Consider the following 25,957-nt stretch of genomic DNA (forward strand, 5'->3'; position numbering starts at 1 on the left):
TGAATTATTGCGAAAAATCAAAGAAGAAACGTTTTCTCAAAGAATGTTTCTTCTTAACACGTGTTCCTCTATTTCCTGTACACATCGCGGAGAGGGAAGTTCTGGCCACCAGGTTCCGTCGCGAAATCCCTTGACAAATTTTTCTTCGGCTTTCTAGCGGAGTAATGTCATTATTGTCTATGGGAACCTTCTCTTCTTTACATAGACAATCTTTGGTTAGAATAACCTCCATGTACGGTATACAAGGAATTTGGCGACATTATGATGAGTAGTAAACGAGTCATTTTGGTGTTGACGACAATTTTAAATCGTGCCAAGGCTTGACCATATACTAGGATTTTACCACAAAATCTTTTAAACTTTTTTTTTTTATTATTAAATGCCTTATTAGTTATCTTTCAGTAAAATAAAAAAATAGTAATCAGTCATCTAAGCTAACCATGTTATATAACTATATTCGCTAAAATAGCATTGATTATTCTAATTCAATTTTTAAGTAATTATCTTTTTTTATGTTATTCGTATCTTTTAATGTTGCTTCTTCCCTCTAAATTTATTTATTATTAATAAATATTTCCAAATTTAGGGAAATATTCTCTGGCATATCCTGAAAATAATTCTAGCAGTATGATGACATACCATCACGAAATTTAGTGCACATACTCTTTGCTTATTTATGCTGCATAATAAATATAAAATACCTGAATTTATTTTTAAAATATCATTAAATAGATTTCTTTCATTCATTTAGCTGCAAAATGTCTTGGGGGGGGGGAAGGCCTTCTTTTATTCCAGATTGGGATTCTAATCTCAATCTTCAGTGAAGAAAACAACTTTTATTATAATAGTAATGCTTTGGGGATATAAGTCATACGTAATTAGCAGATTTTTGTGTTTTCAAGTAATGCCATAATTAATTTACCTCTTAGCGCAGCCAGCATGCATTATGCGGATAGACTGGAATTTTCTTAAATTACACCTGGAAAACCTGGAAAAATCAGGGAATTTCATTCTCCTGTTTGAGTGGCAACCCTGTATAAATATATGCACCAAAATTCATACCATTAATTTGGAATATTTTTGTTGATAGATAGCACTTTATCCTCAGATGACTGGATTTTCAAATAGAATTATAGAATTATCTTTAAACAAGCTGTCCACCTGCAGAAGTTCAATTTATTGTACTGCTTTATATTCTTGAAACTTTAAGTCATTTTTGAGTTTAATTGATAAGGCATGGTCTTTGAAATTGTTTTACACAAAGGAAAAAATCAGCTGTTTCAGCTTGTTTCCTGAGCTTGGCAGTCCTGTGGAATTACTCAGTTACACCTCTTGGTATGTGGTTGCTTGCTTATGTGTGTGTGTATTTAATTACGGCAAAGCACACTAGGGCTATCTGCCTAAGAGGGAGGGATGCCTTTGTGGAGGACTTTCTAAGGGAAACTGACTCGTATACATGTTACACATGGGGAAAACCACGAAAACGCCCATGCAGCCAGCCCGTTCGCGGGATTCGAACCTCGGACCGAACTACCAGTGTTCAGCAACTTTACCGCTCGGCCGCTGGTGGGCTGCTTGCTTATGTCAGCATCAATTAGCACAGATGAGAACTGCAGTGAAAGTGCAGTTTCTTTGTCCTTGATAATGGTAAGTGACCTTGATGGTTCGATCATGGATCTGTTATGTAGCAGTTAAATCTCTTTCCACTACAGTCAAAAGTCGTTAATTCGGACACCCATAATTTGGAATGATCTATAATCCGGACCTCAAAACTAAAAACTTTCTGCGCATGCGGCGCGTTGACACATGCGCATAGGCGTTTACGCGTGCGCGTAAGACATTTTACGACTGCGCATATGAGTGTGTGCAAGTGCAGAATACGTTTTCGCGTGCGCGTTTTATGTATAATGGACATATAAGCTAAAATTATCTAATTATCTATTTCAGTTAATGTTGATGATTGTGTTGTTCCTTAATTTTCGAATTGGATCCGGCTTATTATTTTTTGCAGGCTGTAAGAGCAATTTTATAAAAGTAAGCTTAAACTTTTGATTATATCAAATAGAATTTCCGATATATATTTGTTAATATGTAAAGGATCTAAAGCGAAAGTATGTTTTGAAATCCGAAATCTGTTTATCAATTTCACGCTGCTCGGCGGGGAGATCGCCGCGGCGGGCGCGTAATGAATTGGAAGTTGATCTGTCAGCACTATCCTTATCTTCAGCGCAGATGTTTTTATTTTATTTGGCTTATAATTACTTACCAAATGTAGTATTTCATCTCGATATGAGGTCTTTAATATGATTTAAAACAAGTTCCTCGTCATTATAATTCGCTTTCGATAGCGAAGAAAGTGACAGAGGTTATTGAAAACGAAAAAATTTCGATTGACAAATTAGTCGGTGTTTTCGACATAGCAATTATAGGACTTGAACAGCGGAACTTTGTAACTGAACAAGAAATTATGTCTGTTTAATAGAATTAAAGAGAAAGTATTATCACATGAAACGAAGCAAAACTTAAACAACTTACATTGAAAGAAATGTTTAATAAAGTAAACAAATAAATATTAAGCTTTTTCTTTTTGAAAATTTTGATACCCTTTAGATTATAATTGTTCTTTATTTCATAAATTACGGTTTCATATCTTTAATTTTAGAATTTCTGCATGCCATCTTACGAGATTTTAATGATGATCTATAATCCGGAATCGCCGAAGTCCCGACAAGTCCGGATTATCGACTTTTGACTGTATTACAAAAGAGCACCCATCTGGTAGTTTCAGATATTTGAACTTGCAAGATATGAACTCATGGTCAAAGCATCTGATTGACTCTTGGGATCACTACAACTGTTTGCATGTTGAAATAACATGCTGAGGTCTAATGAATATGACAGCATTAAAAATTTTTATGCCATGTTTTGAGGAAGCTGGAGTTTGATTGATCGAGATTGCAGTGGCAAAAGTTAAAGCATATTTGTTTAGTTAAGTATTGCCATGATTGAAAGGAGAAATGTAAAATATGTGGTTAGTTTGAAGTTCTGTAGTAGTTTTAATAAGTGAACTGTGAAATTTGTATGCTGTTGTTACAATTGAATGGTTGGGAAATCGAATGTTATTATCCTGTTATAGTTGGCTACCACTGGATCATGAAAGAGTGGCAGAGATCACACTAAAGTTGTGCCAGTCATTTCTGCAGAATTCTGAAGGATCTAATATCTGTTTATTTAATAAACAAGCAGTATTCAACCTGCTACATTCTTATGCTTCTTAAAAAGGCTTTTGTTGATTTCTATTGTTTTTTTAGATATCTTGATTTTACCTTAAGCTAGAGAATGCACTAGGTACAAACTTCCCACAGTAACTGCTTGAATCTATTACTGCTTTTCTGGCCATAAATTGGTTTTATCATGTAGCATATCATGCCCGTTAATACACACTTTGTTTGGCGGTAGGATCCCATAACTTTGAAAATAATCCACTAGTTGCTGTGCTACCAAATTTTAATAATTTTTTTTTTTTCAAAAACGTGAGGAAAAACAGCAGTAAGTTAAATCTATATTCATAGTTTGTAAAAACAAAACATGGCATATCGACAATCAGTAGGGGTTACATTAGACGAAAAGTAAGGTATGTACGTTTTATTACATGATGCTTATCCATAATTGATGCTGAATCACACTGCTTGGTGACAGTTTCACTGTGAATGATTTAATACAAAAGTACCATTGAAATATATGTTATAGTTTATGAATTATAATTATGTAAGATGGAATCAAAATATCTGGCATATTTGATAATCTTTGTTATCCATGATATAGGATTATGGGATGAAATGTTGCAAGAGAAAATTTAAAAAAAGTCAAGAAAATTTTGTTTCAGTCAGATTTGTACTTTTTATATCTGCGATTTAAAATATAAATGTAGCAAACAATTCACATGCAGGCAAATTTTATAATTTTGAAATTTTCAGTAAAACTAATAAAATGTTTCAGATAAAATACGCATATTAGTTTTACTCAAAGTACCGGGAAAGTGAAACTTTAATGAAAATGAAATCACATTCTCCCTGATCATACCTAAAAATTTTTGTAAGGAAAGGATGTCTTTCATCTTTTTATATTAACATCAACAGTCCATTTCTCTTCTTTTATATCTGTTATTTTATTGTACCTCCTTAAAATTCTTACTCTTCCTCAGTGTCATGATTTTAGTAATTTAATTCGTATCTCTTTTTTTGACTTTATAGCTTCATGTTATAGCTTTTACATTGATTTGCAAAATTGGCCTTTTTTACACTTGCTACATATTTTTTCATATGCAAAAACGTTTGATATTTGTGAGATGTTCTACGTTTGGAACAAACTTGTGTCACTTGTTTCTTAGTATTTACCCTATTGGATATATTCTTTGATGTTTACTTAGTTTCTTTTCCACTGTGTTTACAATAGTATCCTCATCTTCTATTATTTTCTTTTGATGTGTTCTATTTCTACAGATCTGCATATATTAAGACTTCTTTCTAATGCTAATTTTATTTTACACAGTAATCTTGTCACTACACCGTCTTTAATACCATAAACAATTTTATCCTTTATGAGACTATTCATTAATTGTGCAAACTCACATATTCTAGCTTTATTTTGAAAGTCAGTTACACAGTCATCTATGGTTTTGGACATGGTTTGTAAAGAATAAATGTTGTATGTATGATATGTTTTTAGGTAGACAATATTTCTTAAATTTTGTCTTAATTTTATTTAATTTCTCTACCTTCTACATGAAATTTATTATATATTTCAAGAACGTTAATTCCTGTTGCACATAGAAATGTATTAACTTACATGTTATCTTCTTTATTGTGCAATTCACTTACTACTACATAAATTTCTAATGACTGCAGCCATCATTGCCAGTTTGAACAGGGTTGCCACGCTACCTGGAAAACCAGGAGGACCAGAAAAAGTCAGGGAATTTAAGTATTTTTTTTCAAAATCTGGAAAAGTCAGGGAAGTTCATACAACGATCCCGCCAAAAAAAAGCGATTTTTGCGCCGACATCGGAAGAGATAACTTTTTTGGCGAATTGTGTATCACGTGAGTGTCATTCGAGCAGCTGGCACAGAGCCAGTTTTCGCAGCTCCAATTTGATTGTCTTTTAGAAAGGCAAAGCAAGTTTCCCGCAACTTTTGGTTTCCAGTATTCTCGAGAATCGCATGTGCAGTGCATGAACTAAAGAAAGTACCTGTTCTCGAATAAAACAAAATGGGTTTAATCCTAGTATACAGAACCATGGAGGTTAGAATCAAAGAATATGTATTGTAAAGAAGGAAAACCTCTCTGCAACAGACGTGGCTCCATTCCATCATAGAGGGAAACAGCTGTGCATACGTGATATATCTGTCGCCAAAGCTCGAAACCGGTGTCGAAGTTCGAAGGTCACGTTATCAAGAGTTCATAAAATGAATATCATTTAAAATTTCTTTAACCACTTGCGCTAAGAAGACGTGCCATGCACGTCGAGATGCTTTTGTCTCAAACCGCGAGCGACGTGAACACCACACCGATAAGCATTTATCGCAAAAATGAAAATAACGTGGTGCACATGTCGCCTAATAACGAGATTGTTTATTTCTCGAGTTACAGCTCTGGATTGCACTCGCAGATGCGGAGCGGCGTAAATGAGACACTTTACCGCTTGTTATATTGTAGCGCACGGCACCGCAACCGTGAAGTTTAGTCTTAGCGCAATTGGTTACACTCTAAAGGAAAAGAAAATATTTTTGGCGCAAGTAAATTAATTTATCATGCAGAGAGGTTGCAGAGAGGTTAATGATGGAATGGAGCCACGTCTGTTGCAAATTAATTTTCAATTTCCTGTACACATCGTGGAGAGGGAAATTCTGGCCGCCAGGTTCCGTCACCAAATCCCTTGGCAAATTTTCCCTCCGCATTCTAGCGGCGTAATAGCATTTTACTTGTATGGAACCTTTTCTTCTTTACATAGACGTTCTTTGGTTAGAATAATCTCCATGTATGGTACAATGGGATTTGGCGACATGATGATGCGCAGTAAACGGGTCATTTTGGTCTTGGCGACAATTTTCAAAATCGTGCCAAAGCCTTACCGTATACTAGAATTTTACTGCAAAATCTTTTTAAACCTTTTTTCTTTTTAATAAATACCTTGCCATTTTGCAGTAAAATAAAAAAATAGTAATCAGTCATCTAGGCTAACCATCTAATATAACTATATTCGCTAAAATATCGTTGATTATTCTAATTAAATTTTTAAGTAATTATCTTTATTTTTATGTTATTCGTATAATTTAATGTTGCTTCTTCCCTCTAAATTTATTTATTATTAGTAAATAATATTTCCAAATTTCAGGAAATTTTCTCTGGCATAATCCTGAAATTAATTCTAGCAGTATGATGACATACCATCACGAAATTTAATGCACATATTTTTTCCTTATGTATGCTGCGAAATAAATATAAAATACCTCAATTTATTAAAATAGATTTCTTTCTTTCGTTTAGATGCAGAATGTCTGCAAAAAAAGCCTTATTTTATTCCAGATTGGGAAGATTCTAATCTCAATCTTCAGTGGAGAAAACAACAACTATTATACAGTCAAAAGTCATTAATTCGGACACCCATAAACCGGAATGATCTATAATCCGGACCTCAAAGCTGCAAACTTTCTGCACATGCGTCATGTTGGCGCATAGGCGTTTACGCGTGCGCGTAAGACCTTTACGGCTGCGAATATGCATGTGCACTTGCGCATAATACATTTATGCATGCGCGTTTAATGTATAACAGACGGTATAAGCTAAGCTAAAATTATCTAATTCAGTTAATGTTGCAGATTGCGTTGTTCCTTGACTTTTGAATTGGATCCGGCTTATTATTTTTTGCAGGCTGTTAGAGCAATTTTATAAAAGTAAGCTTGAACTTTCGATTATGTCAAATAGAATTTCCGATATATATTTACTAATATGTAAAGGATCTACAAAGCGAAAGTATGTTTCGAATTCCATTAAACAGAAAGTGGAATTGCAGCAAAAAACGCATAAAGGCATATCCTTTGATTATCTAATCATTCCGAAATATGTTTATTAATTTCCTGCTGCTCTGCAGGGGGAATGAAACGACGCGGCGCGCAATGAATTGGAAGTTGATCTGTCAGCACTATCCTTATCTTCAGGGCAGATGTTTTTATTTTATTTGGCTTATATTTCCTTACTAAATGTAGTTTTTCATCTCGATGTACTCCGTCTTTGATGTGATTTAAATGAAGTTCCTCGTCATTATAATCCGCTTTCGATAGTGAAGAAAGTGACACAGAGTTTATTGAAAACGAAAAAATTTTGATTGAGAAATTAGTCGGTATTCTCGACACAGCAGTTATAGGACTTGAACAGCGGAACTTTGTAACTAAACAAGAAATTATGTCTGTTTAATAGAATTAAAGAAAAGTATTATCACATGAAACGAAGCAACTTACACCACTTACATTGAAAGAAATGTTTAATAAAGTAAACAAATAAATATTAAGCTTTTTCTTTTGGTAAATTTTAATACCCTTTAGATCATAATTGTTCTTTATTTCATAAATTACGGTTTCATATTTTTAATTTTATAATTTCTGCATGCCATCTTACCAGATTTAAACTGATGATCTATAATCCGGAATCGCCGAAGTCCCGACGAGTACGGATTAACGACTTTTGACTGTACAAACAAACAATGCTCTATGGTCCACTACTCCATACCTACTGATATAGCATGCTTTAAAAAGGGTTATGAAACCTGGTTTCATTCCCTACTCCACCTAGCAGCCTAATACCATGGATTTCATAAACCTCGAGCTCTTCTCAGTCCCCCTGCACTAGTCTATTCAGCAAAGAGGGCATTTAAAATACACAGTGAGCGGAAAAGTCTTCCCTGGTGGTTGGTGGTAGGGAAAGAGGGGTGGGAGACCCTCAGAACTGTTGTGTTTTCAAGTGTTAAGTTGCCTTTTAAGAACATACCTCACACAAATTAAATTTACCTAAAATCTGACCTAACTATTTAGCATTGCGTTGTGATTTATAAGGACCGGATTAGCCTCGATGATCATGAGTAATAATTAAATAAAACATACATTTGTTATCCAATGTATATATCTCAAATTTTATTAAGTTTCTTAAGTGCAAAACTAAACAAAATTATCAAACAAAGTATACCAAGAATAATTAAGAATAAATGTCCTCTGGGATTTATTGAATAATTAAGTGAATTTGCTACACAATACAAGTAATACCATAATTAATTTACCTCTTAGCACAGCCAACGTACATTACGCGGATAGACTGGAATTTTTTTGAAACACACCTGGAAAACCTGGAAAAGTCGGGGAATTTCATTCTCCTGTTTGAGTGGCAACCCTGTTTGAAGCAACGTTTCTGCTAAATTTCTTTAGCTGTAGTGTCTTTGAACTTTTCATTTTGAAAGCACGTTACCCCTGACACCATATAAAATAAAACAGTGCACTTTTAAGTGTGTAAACTATTCTATTTATAATCATAACTGTTATACAGAACTGCAATACTAACATACTTATGTTTTCACATACATCGAAACTGTTGTCGTAAACAAATTACTAAATACTAAATGTTACAATCTCTGTTAGAGATAGAAGTTGTAGAGAAAGTGGTATTCAGTTTGAGAATTTGTTTATATTTTGCGAAATGTTTATTTTTAGTTTGGTTTATGTGATTTGGCAAAGCTCGAGGGCTATCTGGCAGAGGAAAGAGATGCCTTCATGGAGGACTTTCTAAGGAAAACTGGCTCATGTTTGCGTTATATAAGGAGAAAACCACGGAAACGCCATTCAGCCAGCCCGTTTGTGAGATTCAAACCTCGGGCTGAAATACCAGTGTTCAGCGACTTTTACTGCTTGGCCACTAGTGGGCCCAGTTTATTTTCGGGGTTCGCCATCTAGGAAGTGTGATCACCTGTAGAGGATTCCTTATGATATTTGAAAAATAATTAGAAAAAATTTTATTTACAGAAAGAAATGTTTTAAATGAATTAACAGGTATTTTAATTAATGAGGTTATTTATAAAGTAAGTATTGTTTGTTGCAATTGGTCTATAATGCAATACAAGAAAGAAATTCATACTGTTTTATGCATATATAATTTACTCAAAAGTAAATATCTATGCTCTTAAATTTAGAAACATTTTAAGGCTTTATGCATACGTATTTTAATGCAGTGCTCTGTGTTTGCAGCTTAAGTATGCCTACCGCTCAAGAAAAGATTAGAATGAAAACAAAGCCAAATTTCCAGTGCTGCAGAACTTTGAATTTTCTCGTGATTTCATATTTATGACTATGGTGTAAACTGTAACTAAAACTTCCTTTTTCTCTATTGCTCGAGTTTAGCTTTTTTGTCTTTTTAACTGAAGAATTATTTTAGAAGCATCTGTTTTTTCAATACTTATTTGGGTGTAGTAGTGTGTGATGATTTATTTTGGTTTAAATAATTTGAACTTGATTGGGGAGGGCACCAATTCAATGTAATCATGAAAAAACTGCTCTGTAGAGCACTAGAAATGGTGGTGCATTGGATAACCGAATGAAATTTCGGAGGAAGCACGGCCAGCTTGGTGAAGCTGTGAAGCTAAGTGGACGCTGTCCGATAGACGGATCTTATGGTCATAGGACCACGCCCACATCAGACCACAAACGATGGCAGCCAGAAACCCAACACCCCCCAAGCAACACGCGGCAGCTCTAGGGATCCAAAACCAGAGCCCCGAGTAAAATAAAAGTTAGTAACGGCCAGCTTCGTAGTTCAATATCATTTATTTTTGGATAATGAATTTCTGAGCACATACCTTCTTAATTAGTAGAACATTAGGTGTGCTAAACATGCCCCAAAGTTTTATACAGTCAAAAGTCGTTAATTCGGACACCCATAATCCGGAATGATCTATAATACGGACCTCAAAGCTGCAAACTTTCTGCGCATGCGTCGACTTCACGCATGCGCACAGGCGTTTACGAGAGCGCGTAAGACCCTTACGGCTGCGAATATGTTTGTGCGCATGCGCGTTTAATGTGTAACGGAGTTATACGCTAAGCTAAAGTTATCTAATTCAGTTAATGTTGCTGATTGCATTGTTCCTTAATCTTCGAATTGGATCCGGCTTATTATTTTTTGCAGACTGTTAGAGCAATTTTATAAAAGTAAGCTTGAACTTTCGATTATGTCAAATAGAATTTCCGATATATATTTACTACAAAGCGAAAGTATGTTTTGAAATCCGAAATCTGTTTATCAATTTCACGCTGCTCTGCGGCAGAGAGGGGGGGGCAGAAACGTCATTATTAGATTATGATAGATTAGAAAGATTATGTCAAATAGAATTTCCGATATATATTTACTAATATGTAATTTGTATCTACAAAGCGAAAGTATGTTTTGAAATCCGAAATCTGTTTATCAATTTCACGCGGCGGATTGGAAGTTGATCTGTCAGCACTATCCTTATCTTCAGGGCAGATGTTTTTATTTTATTTGGTTTATAATTCCGTACTAAGTGTAGTATTTCATCTCGATATACTCCGTCTTTGATATGATTTAAATCAAGTTCCTCGTCATTATAATTCGCTTCCGATAGTGAAGAAAGTGACCCAGAGGTTATTGAAAACGAAAACATTTCGATTGACAAATTAGTCGGTATTTTCAACACAGCAATTATAGGACTTGAACAGCGGAACTTTGTAACTAAACAAGAAATTATGTCTGTTTAATACGAGGGCCATCCAGGAAGTAGATTACGTTTCCGTCTGTGTCCGCTAGGGGCGGGGCTAGCGCGGCCATCTTGGGGTCAGAGCGTTGCGCAGCTCAGTCTGCATCTAGCTGTGCTAGTGAGAGGTTCGTGCTGTGCTCCGTTCAGATACTGTGACGGTTTGAAATGTCTGCGTTAATTGAAAATCCCGCGAGCTGCGAGGTGCGCTCAGTAATAAGGTTTCTGACTGCAAAAAACTGTAAACCGATAGAAATCTATCGGCAGCTTCGTGAAGTGTATGGGGACAACATTATCACTGAAGGTGGAGTGCGTCAGTGGGTCATAAGATTTCAAAATGGCCGAACCAATGTTCACGACGAAGATCGAAGTGGGAGACCCAGCATAGTGACCGCCGAACTTCTCGAAAGAGTCGATGCTAAAGTCCGTGAAAATCGAAATTTCACAATAACGGAACTTTCTTTGAGTTTTCCACAAATTTCGCGAAGTTTGTTGCACGAAATCATCAGCGAAAAGCTTGGTTACCACAAGTTTTGTGCAAGATGGATTCCAAAAATCTTGACAGAGGACCACAAAAATCAGCGAATGGCTGCAGCGTTGAACTTTTTGGATGCTTACCATAAGGATGGTGACTCTTTACTCGATCGCATTGTTACTGGTGACGAAACATGGGTGAAACATGTGAACTGTGAAACGAAATTGCAATCAATGCAGTGGGGGCACACAAGTTCTCCCCAAAAACCCAAGAAATGCATGCAAACAATGTCGGCAAGGAAGATGATGGCGACTGTTTTTTGGGACAGAAAAGGTGTAATTTTGGTGGACTTCCTGGAAAGAGGCACTACAATAAACTCTCAAAGGTATTGCCAAACTCTCCAAAAACTCAGAAGAGCAATTCAAAACAAGCGCAGAGGAATGTTGAGCTCTAAGATCTTGTTGATTCACGACAACGCCCGGCCCCACACGGCAAATGTCACTCGTAAAGTTCTTGAATCTTTTAAGTGGGAGTTGTTTCCTCATCCGCCATACAGTCCCGACCTGGCACCGAGCGACTTCCACCTATTCCCAGCAATGAAGAAGTGGCTGGCTATGCAGCGTTTTGATGACGACGCACAGCTGCAAGAAGAGGTAACGAAGTGGTTGAAGGCGCAGGCGGCCGAATTTTTCGATGAAGGAATTTCCAAGCTCGTACATCGCTACGATAAATGCCTTAATTTGTATGGTGACTATGTAGAAAAGTAGTATTTGAGTGTGGCTTTCATCTGTATATAATAAAATTTGTTTCCTATACTTTGTTTATTTTTTTATTCCAAAACGTAATCTACTTTCTGGATAGCCCTCGTAGAATTAAAGAGAAAGTATTATCACATGAAACGAAGCAACTTACATTGAAGGAAATGTTTAATAAAGTAAACAAATAAATATTAAGCTTTTTCTTTTTGTAAATTTTGATACCCTTTAGATCATAATTGTTCTTTATTTCATAAATTACGGTTTCATATTTTTAATTTTGTAATTTTTGCATGCCATCTTACGAGATTTAAACTGATGATCTATAATCCGGAAAAATCGATAATCCGGAATGGCCGAAGTCCCGACGAGTCCGGATTAACGACTTTTGACTGTATACACAGTTACATTTTACATAAGGGAGAAGACCCAGCATTTCGTAGGTTATACACCATAACTATGCAATATCCATCAATCCTGTTATGTCTACTCTAAAATCACAAGAAGTTTAAAAATGTGTAACTTTATATCTACCGTATTAATGCTATTATTACTATTTTAAATGAGCGTTGTTACGGTTTTAAACAGTTACTGTGCATTAAAAATATAGTAGCATTTTTAAAGGCATGTCTGATATTGAAAGATAATTGATACATAGACAAAAATTGAAATTGTAGTAAATATTCAGAAGGAAATTATTATGAAGGCATGTTACTAATATTCTTCTTTCAGTTATGCTTGCTTTTTTGGGTTTATTTGAAAAGAATTATTAAGTGTGAATATAAAGCAATAAGTATAATTGCAGGTATTTTCATATAGATCTTACTTTTTTAAAGTGTTTTTGGGGATTGCAAGAACGAGACGTTTTTAGATACTGAAACCTTTTCTCGAAAGTCTGAATAAATTTGTATGTCAGTTTATTTTACATGGTGATTTTTAATTTTACCTGTTTTTCTTCTGGAATCATGTTCTTATTTATTTAATGGTTAATTAACCCTCTCAGCGTTTCGGCCGGAAAATTCCGTACAGAAGGCTATCTTCTATATTCATCATACAAGAAAATTTTTGCTAGCTTTTAAATGTATCTGATTTAGGTTTGGATGTATATTGGAAGAAAAGGAATCAAAGTACAAAATGAGATAGTCATTTTTTAATTAAAATCAAGAAAATATCACTTATTCATGACATTTTGAGAAATTTTGAAATTTCAGAGCTTAACCCGTAACGCTCGGAGGGTTAAAACTAATAAATTTTCACTTTAATTTTTATTAAAATAATTCATTCGTTTTCTTATAAGATAGGGATTATTCTTTGCTTCACAGGAAATTCTTGTATAATGCGAATGGCAGCATTAAAAAAAAAAAAAAATTAAAAAAAAATTAAAACTATTTTTCATGGTTTTCTTAAAGGAAGCACTGTTTCGGCAAACTAAAAGAAAATTAAAATTAAAAGCTAGTAGTACTGGCTAATATGTATAAGGGATATAACTGTTAAGTAACATTGAAACTATTTCTGTTTCTTAAATCTTGAATAAATATTGAAAAACTGATTCCTCTTTTAGGGAAGTTCACAAGTTAGCTTAGCTGACTTTTCCCCTGAAACAACCATCACCAAGTGGTATAATGTCCTAAGTTTTCGGTTTATGCAACCAGATCCAGTGCCAGATAAGTGCCCAAAGGTAAGATTAGAGTATTTGAAAACTTTATAAAAGAAAACTCTTTAAAGTTGAAATTGGAAACTTTGTGTTTCTAAAATTGTTTGTCACAAGACATAAACTGAATAAAAAAATACTTTTAAGTACAGTTTCTTGTAATTTTAATTTTCACTGTATTTTTCTCCTAAATTTCAGTGCCACTTGCTGTTAATGCTAATTCTTTTTGCTAGTAATAATGTAATTTTGAGAAAAAAAAACTTTAGATATTTTATGGTATGAGAAGCATTGTGTCAGTGTTTAAAAACATTAAGTCTTTAAACTCATCTTTTTAAACAATTTTATTCAGATTAGCAGCTAATAAATTCTTTAAGATATTTATTATAATTATATAGGAAAAAAAACATTCAGAGTAATTGAAATGCATGTCATATTGTGCCAGAAATGATGACACAACTTGTCAAAGGGTATGTATTTGAAACATGAATGGTTTAATCAACCTAGTGGTTGATTAATTAGTGCCAAGTAACACGCTTCATTCCTTTAGACAGTGTGAGACTCTAAACTGTTTTAAATTAAAAATTTAAAGTTTCTGTTTTGAAAAATTAGATAAATTTTATCTTTGAAAAATAAGAGTCACATTTGCCTCTGATCTTCCCCTACATGCCATTTGTATTCCGACGGTAAAACACACACAAAAAATATATTTAAAAATTTTTAAAAGCTTTAAGATGCTCAAAAGATAAACAATTAAATTGCATTATTATCCTAAAGGGGGCAGTTTGCCCAAGAGGGCTATTAATTTCGTTTCAGCATTTTACATCTGTTCACTTTTCAAATTGTTGCCACCAAATATTAGAGCCCGGTATCGTATTTAATGAAATTAAATAATGAAGAAGCTGCATAAATGTATGTTTCCCGCGCTGTGAAAAAACAACGGTACCTAGAGACATCACATTTTGAACAGTGTAATCCTCCATTTGAATATGGGCATCTGGAAGCTGAAATTTGTTATCTATTTCATATTTTGTCAAACAATAAAGAACAATTTCAAAGTGAGCAATGGCAACACTACGGGGGAAAAAAAATTATCTCCAGCATGCGTGGCTATGTGTTGGAAATTATAAAGGTATGCTGTTTTAAATATTTTGGAATAATGCTGTTGAATTGAATTTTGTGGTTTAAGTGCGAAGAACATATTTAATAAGGTGACACATAAACGTTAAAATAGCCCCTTTGGGCATAATATAAAATCTGAAAGCTTTCAGTTTTTTACAACATTTTTCCAAAGCTTTTTCTGGTATTGAAATTCTTTAGTAAAGAGGCATAAGTTACATCATACTGAAGGTGAGTTAGAACCCATAGGGATACCATTAACTTGCTAGTAAATTGTGTCATTAAATTTTGTGTAATTGGGAAACAACATACTTTTAAGGTAAACTGACCAATTTTCTTGTGTAACTACGGTAAGAATCTCTTGAAAAAAGTTGGTAATTTTAAGAGGTTATCAAAAATTTCTTCTAATGGTAATGTAATATACAGATTTTCAGTAATAGTAATTAATGTGTTTAACTTCAAGATTTTGATTCACTGTCAAAATCAGTATGTAATTATTAATAATCCAGTTGTTGTTATGTTGTTAATTAGGAGAATCGGTAATGATATTGAGAATTCGCTTAAGCGTTTAGCAAAATGATTGTCTATTTCTCTTAGGTGATTCCTATTGCCATTGGTGATGAATCTGAATTTTATTTGTGTTCTTGTGAAATATAGGTGGTGCATAAAAGTTAGAAAACCGGTTTTTTGAAGCATTAATTCTAAGTCTAGTGTAAAGCTCTGATTTTGTTTCTGTGGACAGTTTAACTTTTTTTTTTTTTTTTTTTTATATAGTTATAGTACTTTGGAGATTTTTTTTTAATAATTAATTCTGAAGTTATTATTTGCCTTGCCATTTTTGATGACTATGCATTTTTGATGCAGTAGATTAATTTTGTTTTCCATTTCCTTTCTGTTATGGGAGTATTGAAAGTTGTTGTTAGGAGAAATTCAAAGTTTTTAAACACCACGTCATTGCATTCTAAGATTGCCAAAGTGAGGAAATTAGTTCTGTAGCATGTATTAGCTGTGAATATATATAATCAGCTACTCTGCCTTTATACAAAATCTTGATCATAATTTTGTTTTTTGTTAAGAAAGCATCATAAGAATACTTATATTGAAAAAATGAATTGAATTTCTGAATGAATGAAATGTGCGGTTTCTTATTTTAGAGCCAAAAGTAAGCTGACATAGGTATATATCAAATTCTAGGGAAATGCCTACATGCAGGGATGTTGTGCATAAATTTGGGCTGTTGCAGCTAGTGTCTCAAGAAATTATATGACATGATACTGTGAAATTTCTAAAATTTCATGCTATGCATGTCGAGGTAAATAGTTGCTTTATTCATACCATCATCAGATCCAGTACCTGTATAGTGAAATATTTATTTCAGGGTTATTGTTATATGCATTAACATACAAGGGTTTGATATCATTTGTGATTCTGTAATACAAACCAAGTAAAGATCAGAACCGGTCGCGGACCCTTAGCTGACAACCACTTAACCGACAATACATTTAGCAGACAGGGACACTTAGCCGACAGGACATTTAACTGACACAGACGCTAAGCCGACAGGACATTTCGCCGACACGGACACTTAGCTGACACGGACACTTAGCCGACACGGACACTTAACCGACAAGTCGTTATTCAGCCGACATGGACAGTTAGCCGACACGGACACTTAACCGACAAGTCGTTATTTAGCCGACATGGACAGTAAGCCGACAGGACACTTAGCCAACACGGACAGTTAGCCGAGATGGAGAGTTAGCCGTCAGGACATTAGGCTTCGGGACACTTAACGCATTTAGTCAACAGGACACTAAGCCGACAGTAACGTTTAGCTAACACATACACAATAATTATTCAAACTTATTATCAATTACAAAATTTCTCGACTTCTCCATAAGTTCAATATTTTAGTTACTTTTTTCCACTATCAGTAAAATTTATTTTTCAATTCTTAAAGATCTCGTAGGTTCTTTTAATTATTGCGTTAATTTAGCATTGTTTGATATTTATCATGCCGTTTGGTGTATATTGGCCATATTGAAAAAGTGGTGGCATTAACAGCAAATTATAGAGGTCTCAAAAAAAATTTATACCCTTGCTTGTCTTAAAAATTCACTTTTTTAATTTTTTTAAATAACAAAATAAAATGTATTTGCTAAAGTAACCCTTACCACCATATGTTTCTATAAAAAACTATAATTCAAGAACAACAATAATTTTTATTGCATTATTCAGATTTTTCATGACAGGTAATGGAAATTTCATTAGTGGGAGAAGCCAAACACTTTTGTAAGGGAAAGAATGTAACATGTTGTGATACGTAAAATAGCGCAATGAATTGGAAGTTGGTCTGTCAGCACTATCCTTATCTTCAGGGCAAATGTTTTTTTTTTTTTATTTGGCTTATAATTCCTTACTAAATGTAGTATTTCGTCTCGATGTACTCCTTTGATATGATTTAAATCAAGTTCCTCGTCATTATAATTCGCTTCCGATAGTGAAGAAAGTGACAGAGAGGTTATTGAAAACGAAAACATTTCAATTGACAAATTAGTCGGTATTCTCGACACAGCAATTATAGGACTTGAACAGCGGAACTTTGTAACTGAACAAGAAATTATGTCTGTTTAATAGAATTAAAGAGAAAGTATTATCACATGAAACGAAGCAACTTAAATAATTTACATTGAAAGAAATGTTTAATAAAGTAAACAAATAAATATTAAGCTTTTTCTTTTGGTAAATTTTGATACCCTTTAGATCATAATTGTTCTTTATTTCATAAATTACGGTTTCATATGTTTAATTTTGTAATTTCTGCATGCCATCTTACCAGATTTAAACTGATGATCTATAATCCAGAAAAATCGATAATCCGGAATCGCCGAAGTCCCGACGAGTCCGGATTAACGACTTTTGACTGTATAAGGAGATGCCATGGTTTCACATATTTGTGGATATGGGAACACTGTAGTATGCTGATTTTATAAAAATAAATGTCTTTTAAATTTCTTTGTGCATTATGCAGTAATCTTTTATTTTTATGCCATTAGATTCTATAACATTTTAGAGTTAATTTGATATTGTTAATTGTGATGTCTGTTACAGGTATTTATATGCCTGAAAATAAGGCATGATTTACATTTTTGTATGTTCAGGAAAAACCTAATGTACGTGTAAAGAAAACATATAAAGAAACGTAATATACTCACTTCCCAGTACCTAACACAGAATAATAACCAACAACTTGTTGAAAATAAAATAATAATGATAATAATAAAAATAAGGTAGCAAGTCTTTTAACAGGGAAATTACACCTAAGATTTTTTTTTGGGTGAAGGATGTAAAAAAGGTACTGGTGCTCAGGCAGATTGACCTCTTAGTGATATGTTCACCTGAAGCTGTTATGCAGCAGTGACAGTTGTAAATATTTATATTACAAATTAATAAAGTAAGGAAAAGAAGCAAATTGTTCTTACATCGATCTTCTTGATAGTGCTGATCATTAACATCCTCTTGAGTAATCGAGAAGGAGATTGTACATGTAATGGGAAACAAAATACATTTATTTAACACATTAACATATCTTTAACATTTATTAAGAATAATCAAATTTTTCACAATATATGTAACAGGGTTGCCTCGCTACCTGGATAAAGTCAGGAAATTCAAAAATTGACCAAAAAAGTCAGGGAATTTAAATATTTTAGTCAAAATATGGAAAAGTCGGGGAATGTCATACGGCGATCCACAAAAAAGCGAGTTTTGCACCAACATTGGAAGCGATCGCTTTGTTGGCGAATTTTGTATCGGATGAGTGTCATTTGGGCAGAGCCAATTTTCACAGCTCCTATCAGATTGTTTAGAAAGGCAAAGCAAGTTTCCGGCAAGTTAGGGTTCCAGTAACCTCGAGAATCCTAAAACTCGCATGTGCAGTGCATGTTGAACTGAAGAAAATAAGTTCCCATTTTTGTATACAACAAAATCGGTTTGATGCTAATACATGATACCATAGAAGCTAGAATAGCCCTCATGTACCTGTTTCTAATGTTAGAACATCTATGTAAAGAAAGAAAGGTTTCATAGACGTAATTCAAATCAGTTTGCTTTAGTGCCGCTAGGAAGTGGAGGGAAAAACTCGGCAAGAATTTCCCCCTCCACGATGTGTACAGGAAAATGTAGAGCACGTGTTAAGAAGAAACATTCTCTGACTTTCGCGATAATTTATATACATTGATTTTCATACTTTTTTTTGCTCAAAATAACTAATTTATTAATTAATTTACTTGCGCAAAGAAATATTTTCTTTTCCTTTAAATTTTAAAGAAATTTAAAACTATATTCGTTTTATGTACTCTTGATAAACTTGACCTTCGAACTTCGCGAGGTTCGGTGACAGATATTTTGCGCATACACGGCTGTTTCCCTCTACATTGGGACAAAGCCATTCCTGTTGCAGGAATGGCTTTGAAGGAATGGCCTGTTGCAGGAATGGCCTGTTGAAGTTTTTCAATCTTAACAACACAGATGTTTTTATTCTAACCTCCATGTACGGTGTACAGGATGTGGCGACATTATGATGAGCAGTAACAAGTTACCTCTGTCTCCTAGTCTCTGTTTAAGAAGGTGTTGGGCAGCAAACCAGTCATTTTAGTGTTAGTGGCAGTTCTCAAAATTGTACCAAGGCCGTAGTGAAGATTATGATTTTACCGCAAAATCTTTTAAACTCTTTTTTTTTTCCCATTTTAATAAATGCTCTATTTTTCATTTTGCAGCAAAATAAAAAATAGTAGTCACTCATCTAAGCTAACGTTTAATATGGCTATATTTGCCAAAATATCATTGATTACTGTAATTCAATTTTTAAGTAATTAACTTCATTTTAATGTCATTTATATCATTTAATGTTTTTCTTTCCTCTAAATTTATTATTAGTTAATAATACTTTCAAATTTCAGGCAAATTTCTCTGGCATAATTTTAAAACTAAATCTAGCAGTATGGACGTGCTGTCACGAAATTTAATGCAAATATTTTTGCTTATTATGCTGCTAAATAAATATATAATACCTGAATTTATTTAAAAATAACATTAAATAGATTTCTTTCTTTTGTTTAAGCTGCAAAATGTCTGCGAAAAAACTCATTTTTTAATCAAGATTGGGCAGATTCTAATATCAATCTTCAGTGGAGAAACCAACTCTTATTATAGCTATAATAGTAATGTTTTCGGGATTATATATATGTCATATGCAATTGACAAATTGTTGTGTTTTCGAGTGGTACCATAATTAATTTACCTCTCAGCGCAGCCAACTCGCACTATGTGGATAGACTGGACTTTTTTCAAAACACACCTGGAAAAGGGAATTTCATTCTCTGAATTTGTGTGGCAACCCTGATGTAAAGTGAGTTTTTGTGAGAGAGTTTTACACTGTTCTTTCACGTCAGAGTGAAGTGTGAGTCACACAGTTGCTTTATTAAAGCACAACTAGAATAAAAGGTTAATCACCCTATTATTGGTTGATGATGACCATCACTGGATACCAGCAATGCAGTAACATTTTCGTTAATGAGTTACAAAAGAGTTCATAATGCAGATTGTTACATACTTCTTTTTAGAACATGGTTTTGGTGTTGCTTGTTTTCTGGCAAAGGGCTATATGAGCTGTAGTTCATTTTCCTGTAATGTTGCATGCATATGCTTAATGATGTTGGTGTTTTTGGATCATGTAGGCTAGTTGATTCATTAAATATCTTCACTTCTCCACTATTCTGATTTAATGAGACAGTAGTATTATCTATTGAAAAGAAATACTTTGCGAGTGGCAGCATGGAACAAGTTGAATGTTGCATTCAGTAACCTTTGTCCAACCATGCTTGCTAGTTGTGTTGCCATTTTTCAGCACCTGTAGGTCAATAGTCAGAGGCCCTCTTGTATCATTGTCCTAATGCCAGCATAAAGATAACTATCTTATCTATATTCTTGCCTTACTTTATTTCATACCATATTGATACTTATGACTCAATTGCCTATTGAATTGACTTATTGAACACTGACTTATCGATTGCCTAATGAACACTGCATTGTCTTTTTATTGGAGTGTCCAATTCCAGTGGATCCGGCACTCCTGCAAATTAAGCTGTTCTCTTATATATGCTACATAAACCGTTGATTCCACATAACTGAAAGTGTGAGCCACAGTTTGGTAGTATATCCTCAATCTTGTAATAACATTTGAGGCTACTTGAAAGTCAGCTGTTCATGTAGTTTTGATTGCCTTTAACTGTAGCTACTGAGCATCAGTTTTATATAACTGCAGAGGTATGGCAATCTCTTACATTCAGTTTGGAAAACATTTAGTTCATTTGAAATGCTGGCCAATGCTCGCGTGATTCCAAATTCAACAGAAGCTTCAGCATTGTGATGCTTTCTTCCAGTTTTCTTGTAATCAGTGTTAAAATTAAGATGATGTGTTTGAGATATAAGAAACTCATGTTTGCACATTTACTTTTTCTTAATTAGAATTTCATGTTTGCACATTTACTTTTCATAATTAGAATTTCTGTCAAATGCAGTTGGTTTTAATTTTATTTTCACATACTTTCAACACTACCATATGACCTCTGAATGCTAAATCTGAAAATACGTACATTAATTGATAGATTGCTTTGCTTAATGATGCCAATTGCAGCAGATTAATAGACTGGATTCTCCAGTAGTAATTTAGCATAACAATACACATTCTTGAGTTTTGAGCACATTTTTAGAGCTGCTATTTTGGTTATTTTTATTTATATTTAAAATAATTCAGTGACATGAATATTTTTCAGTTATGTATAACGAGTCGGAAATATGGCTTCATGTTTGAAGTATGATGATGTGTGCAATTTTTGTTTTGTTCAGGGAATTGATGAATGATATTTTAAACCTGATACTTCATTTATTTTTTATATCAAGCAAACTCCATTGTGCCCAAGTTTATATCATTAGCTAGTATGGTGCTGAGTATGCATCTGCTTGGTACAATTCCAGTAACATACTAGAAGAAGTGATAATGGAGATAAGTTTGTAATGCAGCACTGTTTCCTATCAACTGTGGGAAGGTGAAAAACATAACTACTTGCAATGAAAAACATTCAGATAAATCCCTCTTGAAAGGAGTTGTAGGACCACAGAGCCAATAAAGTGAATACATGTGGTACTGCTTTTCAAACTCAAGGCTTGATTTTCCAATGATTTTATCATTATTCCTTTAGTCGTGTCATTGCACAGTATGATCAAACAATTAGCCATATTGATGGTGGGGGAGCTTATTCAAGCAATATGGTGAGCAATTCATTACCAAGCAATATGGTGGGGGAGCTTATTCATTGTGTAGCATAAATATACAAACATTATTGCTAGCTGCATCTTAGGCAGAGTTTTATTGCAAAGCTGTTATCTGCAGTGAAATTAGTAGCTTAAAGTAATTCCTAAAGTAAACTGAATTTTCAAATTTATTTTTAGCGAAAGGAAAATGATGATCGATCTGAAGTTGCTGAACACCTTCATACCAAAGTGTTTTCTTTCAAAGAAGAAAGCAGTGATGAATCAACCATTATATCGTCACAGACCTCAACTTTAACGAGAAATCAAGGTGAAGATTTTCAAATTTGCAGTGTTAAAATGTTTGTGTAATTTGAGTTCTTTCTAAGAAGCTAGCAGTAAATGTTAATCTTTTTTAATATCTTTAAAATATATTTGAGTGCTTTTATGACAAATGCACCTTTGTGATAATGTTCTTAGAACCAGATGAATTTCTGCTAAAAACTATAGTTGCCGTATTTGTTACTTAAATATAAAGTTCAATGTAATTCATAGCATATATTTCATTTTCCTGCTATTTTGTCAGTTATACAGTAAGTATTGAATTGAGAGCTAGGGGATTATCCATGATCTCTTATCATTTCTAGGCTTTATACAAGATAATTCAGAATTTTCTTTTTTCACATTTTTATGATTTTAAAAATTAATTATGCAGTATATGTGAAGGGGAAATCTGTTTTCCATACAAACGTTTGATGTGACTTCCATTAGTTACTTACAGATTGTCAAGGTATTTTCAGCATTCTTGCTAACCACATTTCAGTGTGATAGTTTTCAAAGCAGTAAAAATGCATTTTGTTAAGTTCTGTTGGGTGTAGAAGGCACAAGCAACTATCTTTCATATCCTGAAAGGAAGATGTCATAGAGGGTTAGTATCTATGCAGTAAGTGGTTCAAAAGTACACTGTTGGACAACATTTTCCCCACATTTCTTCTAAAATACTGCACAAAACCTAGACAGTTGGTTGCCATATAATGTCACTGTGTCGCTGGTGTCACTGAGATGAGTTAACGTAATTCTTGTGGGCATTGCTACACCAGCAGGAGGTGTAAAATTCCCCATCCAGCTGCTCAGCTCATTCAGCTGTATAACACGGTACTGATTTTTTTGACTTTCCTGAGTAATCTTGTTTTTTGGGTGAAATGGGTACATATCATCACTTAGACAAAGGTATGAGATAGGGAATCATTGGTAGGCTTGAGCAGGGCAGTCCGTAGCTCAAGTTGAAAGAGAACTGGATGTAACACCAAGTATCAACTCTAGTATGTGGAGTCAATTTAGAAACAGCGGGACAGTGTCCAGAAGACCACGACATTGTTGCCAGAGAGCCACAACTACCAATGACGACTGGTATTAGGTACTTAAACCAAATGCCAGAGGACACCTACAGTCACACAATTGTCTCATGACCTGTCTACTGCCACAGTAACATCAGTTTCAAGAAAGACAGCTGCCAAAAGTTTCCATGGAAAACTTTCATCATCCAACTTTCCATCAATTAACATCTAATTGTCTTGCCAGAAAGCCCGCTATTTGGATCCCACTTATTCCCTCCAATAAAAGAGAGCGTTAACAATGGGGCATACAACACCAATGCTTCAGTGGGCTATGTTCTCTTCACAGATGAGTCCAGATTCAGTCCACAACCTTATTCTCAGTGTTTATTGATATGGACAGACCTGGGACCCGATATCATCCCAGCATCATCATAGAAAGGGATCAATATGGTGCGGGAGCAGTGATAGTCTGGACAGGGATCGTGTAAGATACCTGCACACACCTCCATGTGTTTGACACTGGTTAAACTGGACTTAAATGTCCAGAGGGTACAGGCAGGAGATCCCAGGGCCCTATGTGTGACTTTTGAGGGGTGTTTGTTGGCCCTGAGTTTGCTTTTAGGGGCGACAGTGCACGACCACATTGGGCCCACCTGGTTGATGACTATGTGGAAAGCTAGGATGTTCACCAAATGGATTGGCCAGCCAAATCTGACCTTAATCCTATTGAACATGCGTGGGATGCTCTCGGGAGGGCTATTGGAAAATGCCAGCCACCACTCATAAACATTTAGGAGTTAAAAACTGCTCTAGAGGAGGAGTGGATGCAGCTTCCACAGGGGGGCTGTTGAACTCTAATTAACAGCCTAGCTACTCGTGCGTGCTGTCTGTCAGAGGTGATCACAAAACATACTAGCCACAATTTCACTGCCATCTTTCCAAACTCAAATTTGGACCACATTGGACTCTTGGTTCTCAAGCTAATATATGACATTTTCATTCATACTTTGTATACATTATTGTCATACTGCAAACTATATCCATGCCTAATTTCATTTATTTCTGTCCAGCATTTCTTGAGATATTTGGAAAAAAGTGTTCCATCTCTTAATTTTGTTCATCAATATAGAATGTCTCTTTCACTGCATCTGAATAACTAAACACATGAGCAATGTGAAATGCTTTCAGCTGTTTAGATGCCATTTTCATTTTTTTCAAAAAGGATTTCTTAAACCATGTACAAAATTAGTCATTTTCCTTTTACATTTTCTTAATAATCACCATTTTGTTAACTTTTAAGATTAAAAATTTGAAAATGGATGTTTTTTCCTCAATTAATTTCCTTGTATTTTAAAAGGAAGCATACAGTGAACTAGTGATTAAAACAAGGGGAGGGAATTAACTAGGTTTGTCTAAAAACTATTGATGAATTTGTTTATTCCAAAACAGTGAAATGACACAGTTTAGATTGATAGTTACTATTTTTAGTACAGAAAAGTGAAGTATCCAAATTAAAATGAGGAACGGAGGGGCCACTACAAAATCAGAGTTAGCACTTTGCTTTCATATTTTATATTTTGCATGTGTGCATTAGAGTCCGAAATCTGAGTGTCTCTCATGCAGTAATTTATCGTGCATAACCAGAATGACACCACTAGCACTTTTTTTTTAGAATTGTTTTCATTACAAAGTCTAAGAATAAAGAATATATACTTGAGAAAAAGTTTGCTGTAAAAGCAATTTTTCTCTGGACTAAGATTTTTGCAGGTCAGTTTGAAATGCTTGGTGACTAGATAATCAGACAGTAGGCAAGGCCAGTGCATTGATTGACATCGTGTTGATGTTAGTCATGAGCACCGTTAGAAACCATGAATGATTGGGCAGGAGAGAAAGGAAGAAAGATTTCCCAGAATCTAAGTTCAGTTTAGCAAATCTTGCTCTTCCATTAACTTTCTGATTTGAGGGAACTTATTTTCTTCTGTTATTAATCTTAGATTGCAATTTTAGTAAATGAGAACATCTGTGTTTTTACTCTTTTCTCGAAGCTAAACATCTGTTAATCAGTCAATGGATATCAAAAGTTAGTTCATACTGAAATGCACATAAAGAAATAGCTTAAAAACTAAAGAGATTAAGGCTGTCCAAGAAGTCTAGAAAATACTGTTATGTAAAATATGATGTTAAGGATATTGCCTGATCATGATAGGATGTGTCTACAGATATTTTTAAAACGCTTAATATAATTTATAGCCAGCTACCAGATTTCATGATGTGATGGTGAGAGCTTTACTGTTTTTGGATATATATTTATAATGTAGGAAGAAATGATATTTATATAACAAGTCTTACGTTGCAATAATAATGCCTTAATTATTAACCAATTAACGAAATGGTAAATATTGGTAATATGGTTTTAAATCTGGAAAATATTGCAATTTCAGCTCCAAGACACATTTAATATCACATTGTGGTGATTGCGGAGGGGGAGCTTCCTTTATGCAA

The 25,957-nt window shown here is 34.2% G+C and overlaps 1 protein-coding gene across 2 annotated transcripts in view; it reads left to right on the top strand.

Moving 5' to 3' along the window:
• kibra (WW and C2 domain containing protein kibra) overlaps window positions 1-25,957 on the top strand; it is a 186,296-nt gene that overhangs the window by 97,752 nt on the left and 62,587 nt on the right. For both annotated transcript variants that reach the window (XM_035361929.2, XM_085808659.1), the window contains exons 14-15: window positions 13,602-13,718; window positions 22,320-22,449. In XM_035361929.2, coding sequence (XP_035217820.1) covers window positions 13,602-13,718; window positions 22,320-22,449 — 247 coding nt within the window. The remainder of the gene's footprint in view (window positions 1-13,601; window positions 13,719-22,319; window positions 22,450-25,957) is intronic.

This window comes from Stegodyphus dumicola, chromosome X1, assembly GCF_044657685.1.
Source record: "Stegodyphus dumicola isolate Sdum_Otavi_A_Nest chromosome X1, ASM4465768v1".
In the NCBI taxonomy this organism is placed as follows: Eukaryota; Metazoa; Arthropoda; class Arachnida; order Araneae; family Eresidae; genus Stegodyphus; species Stegodyphus dumicola.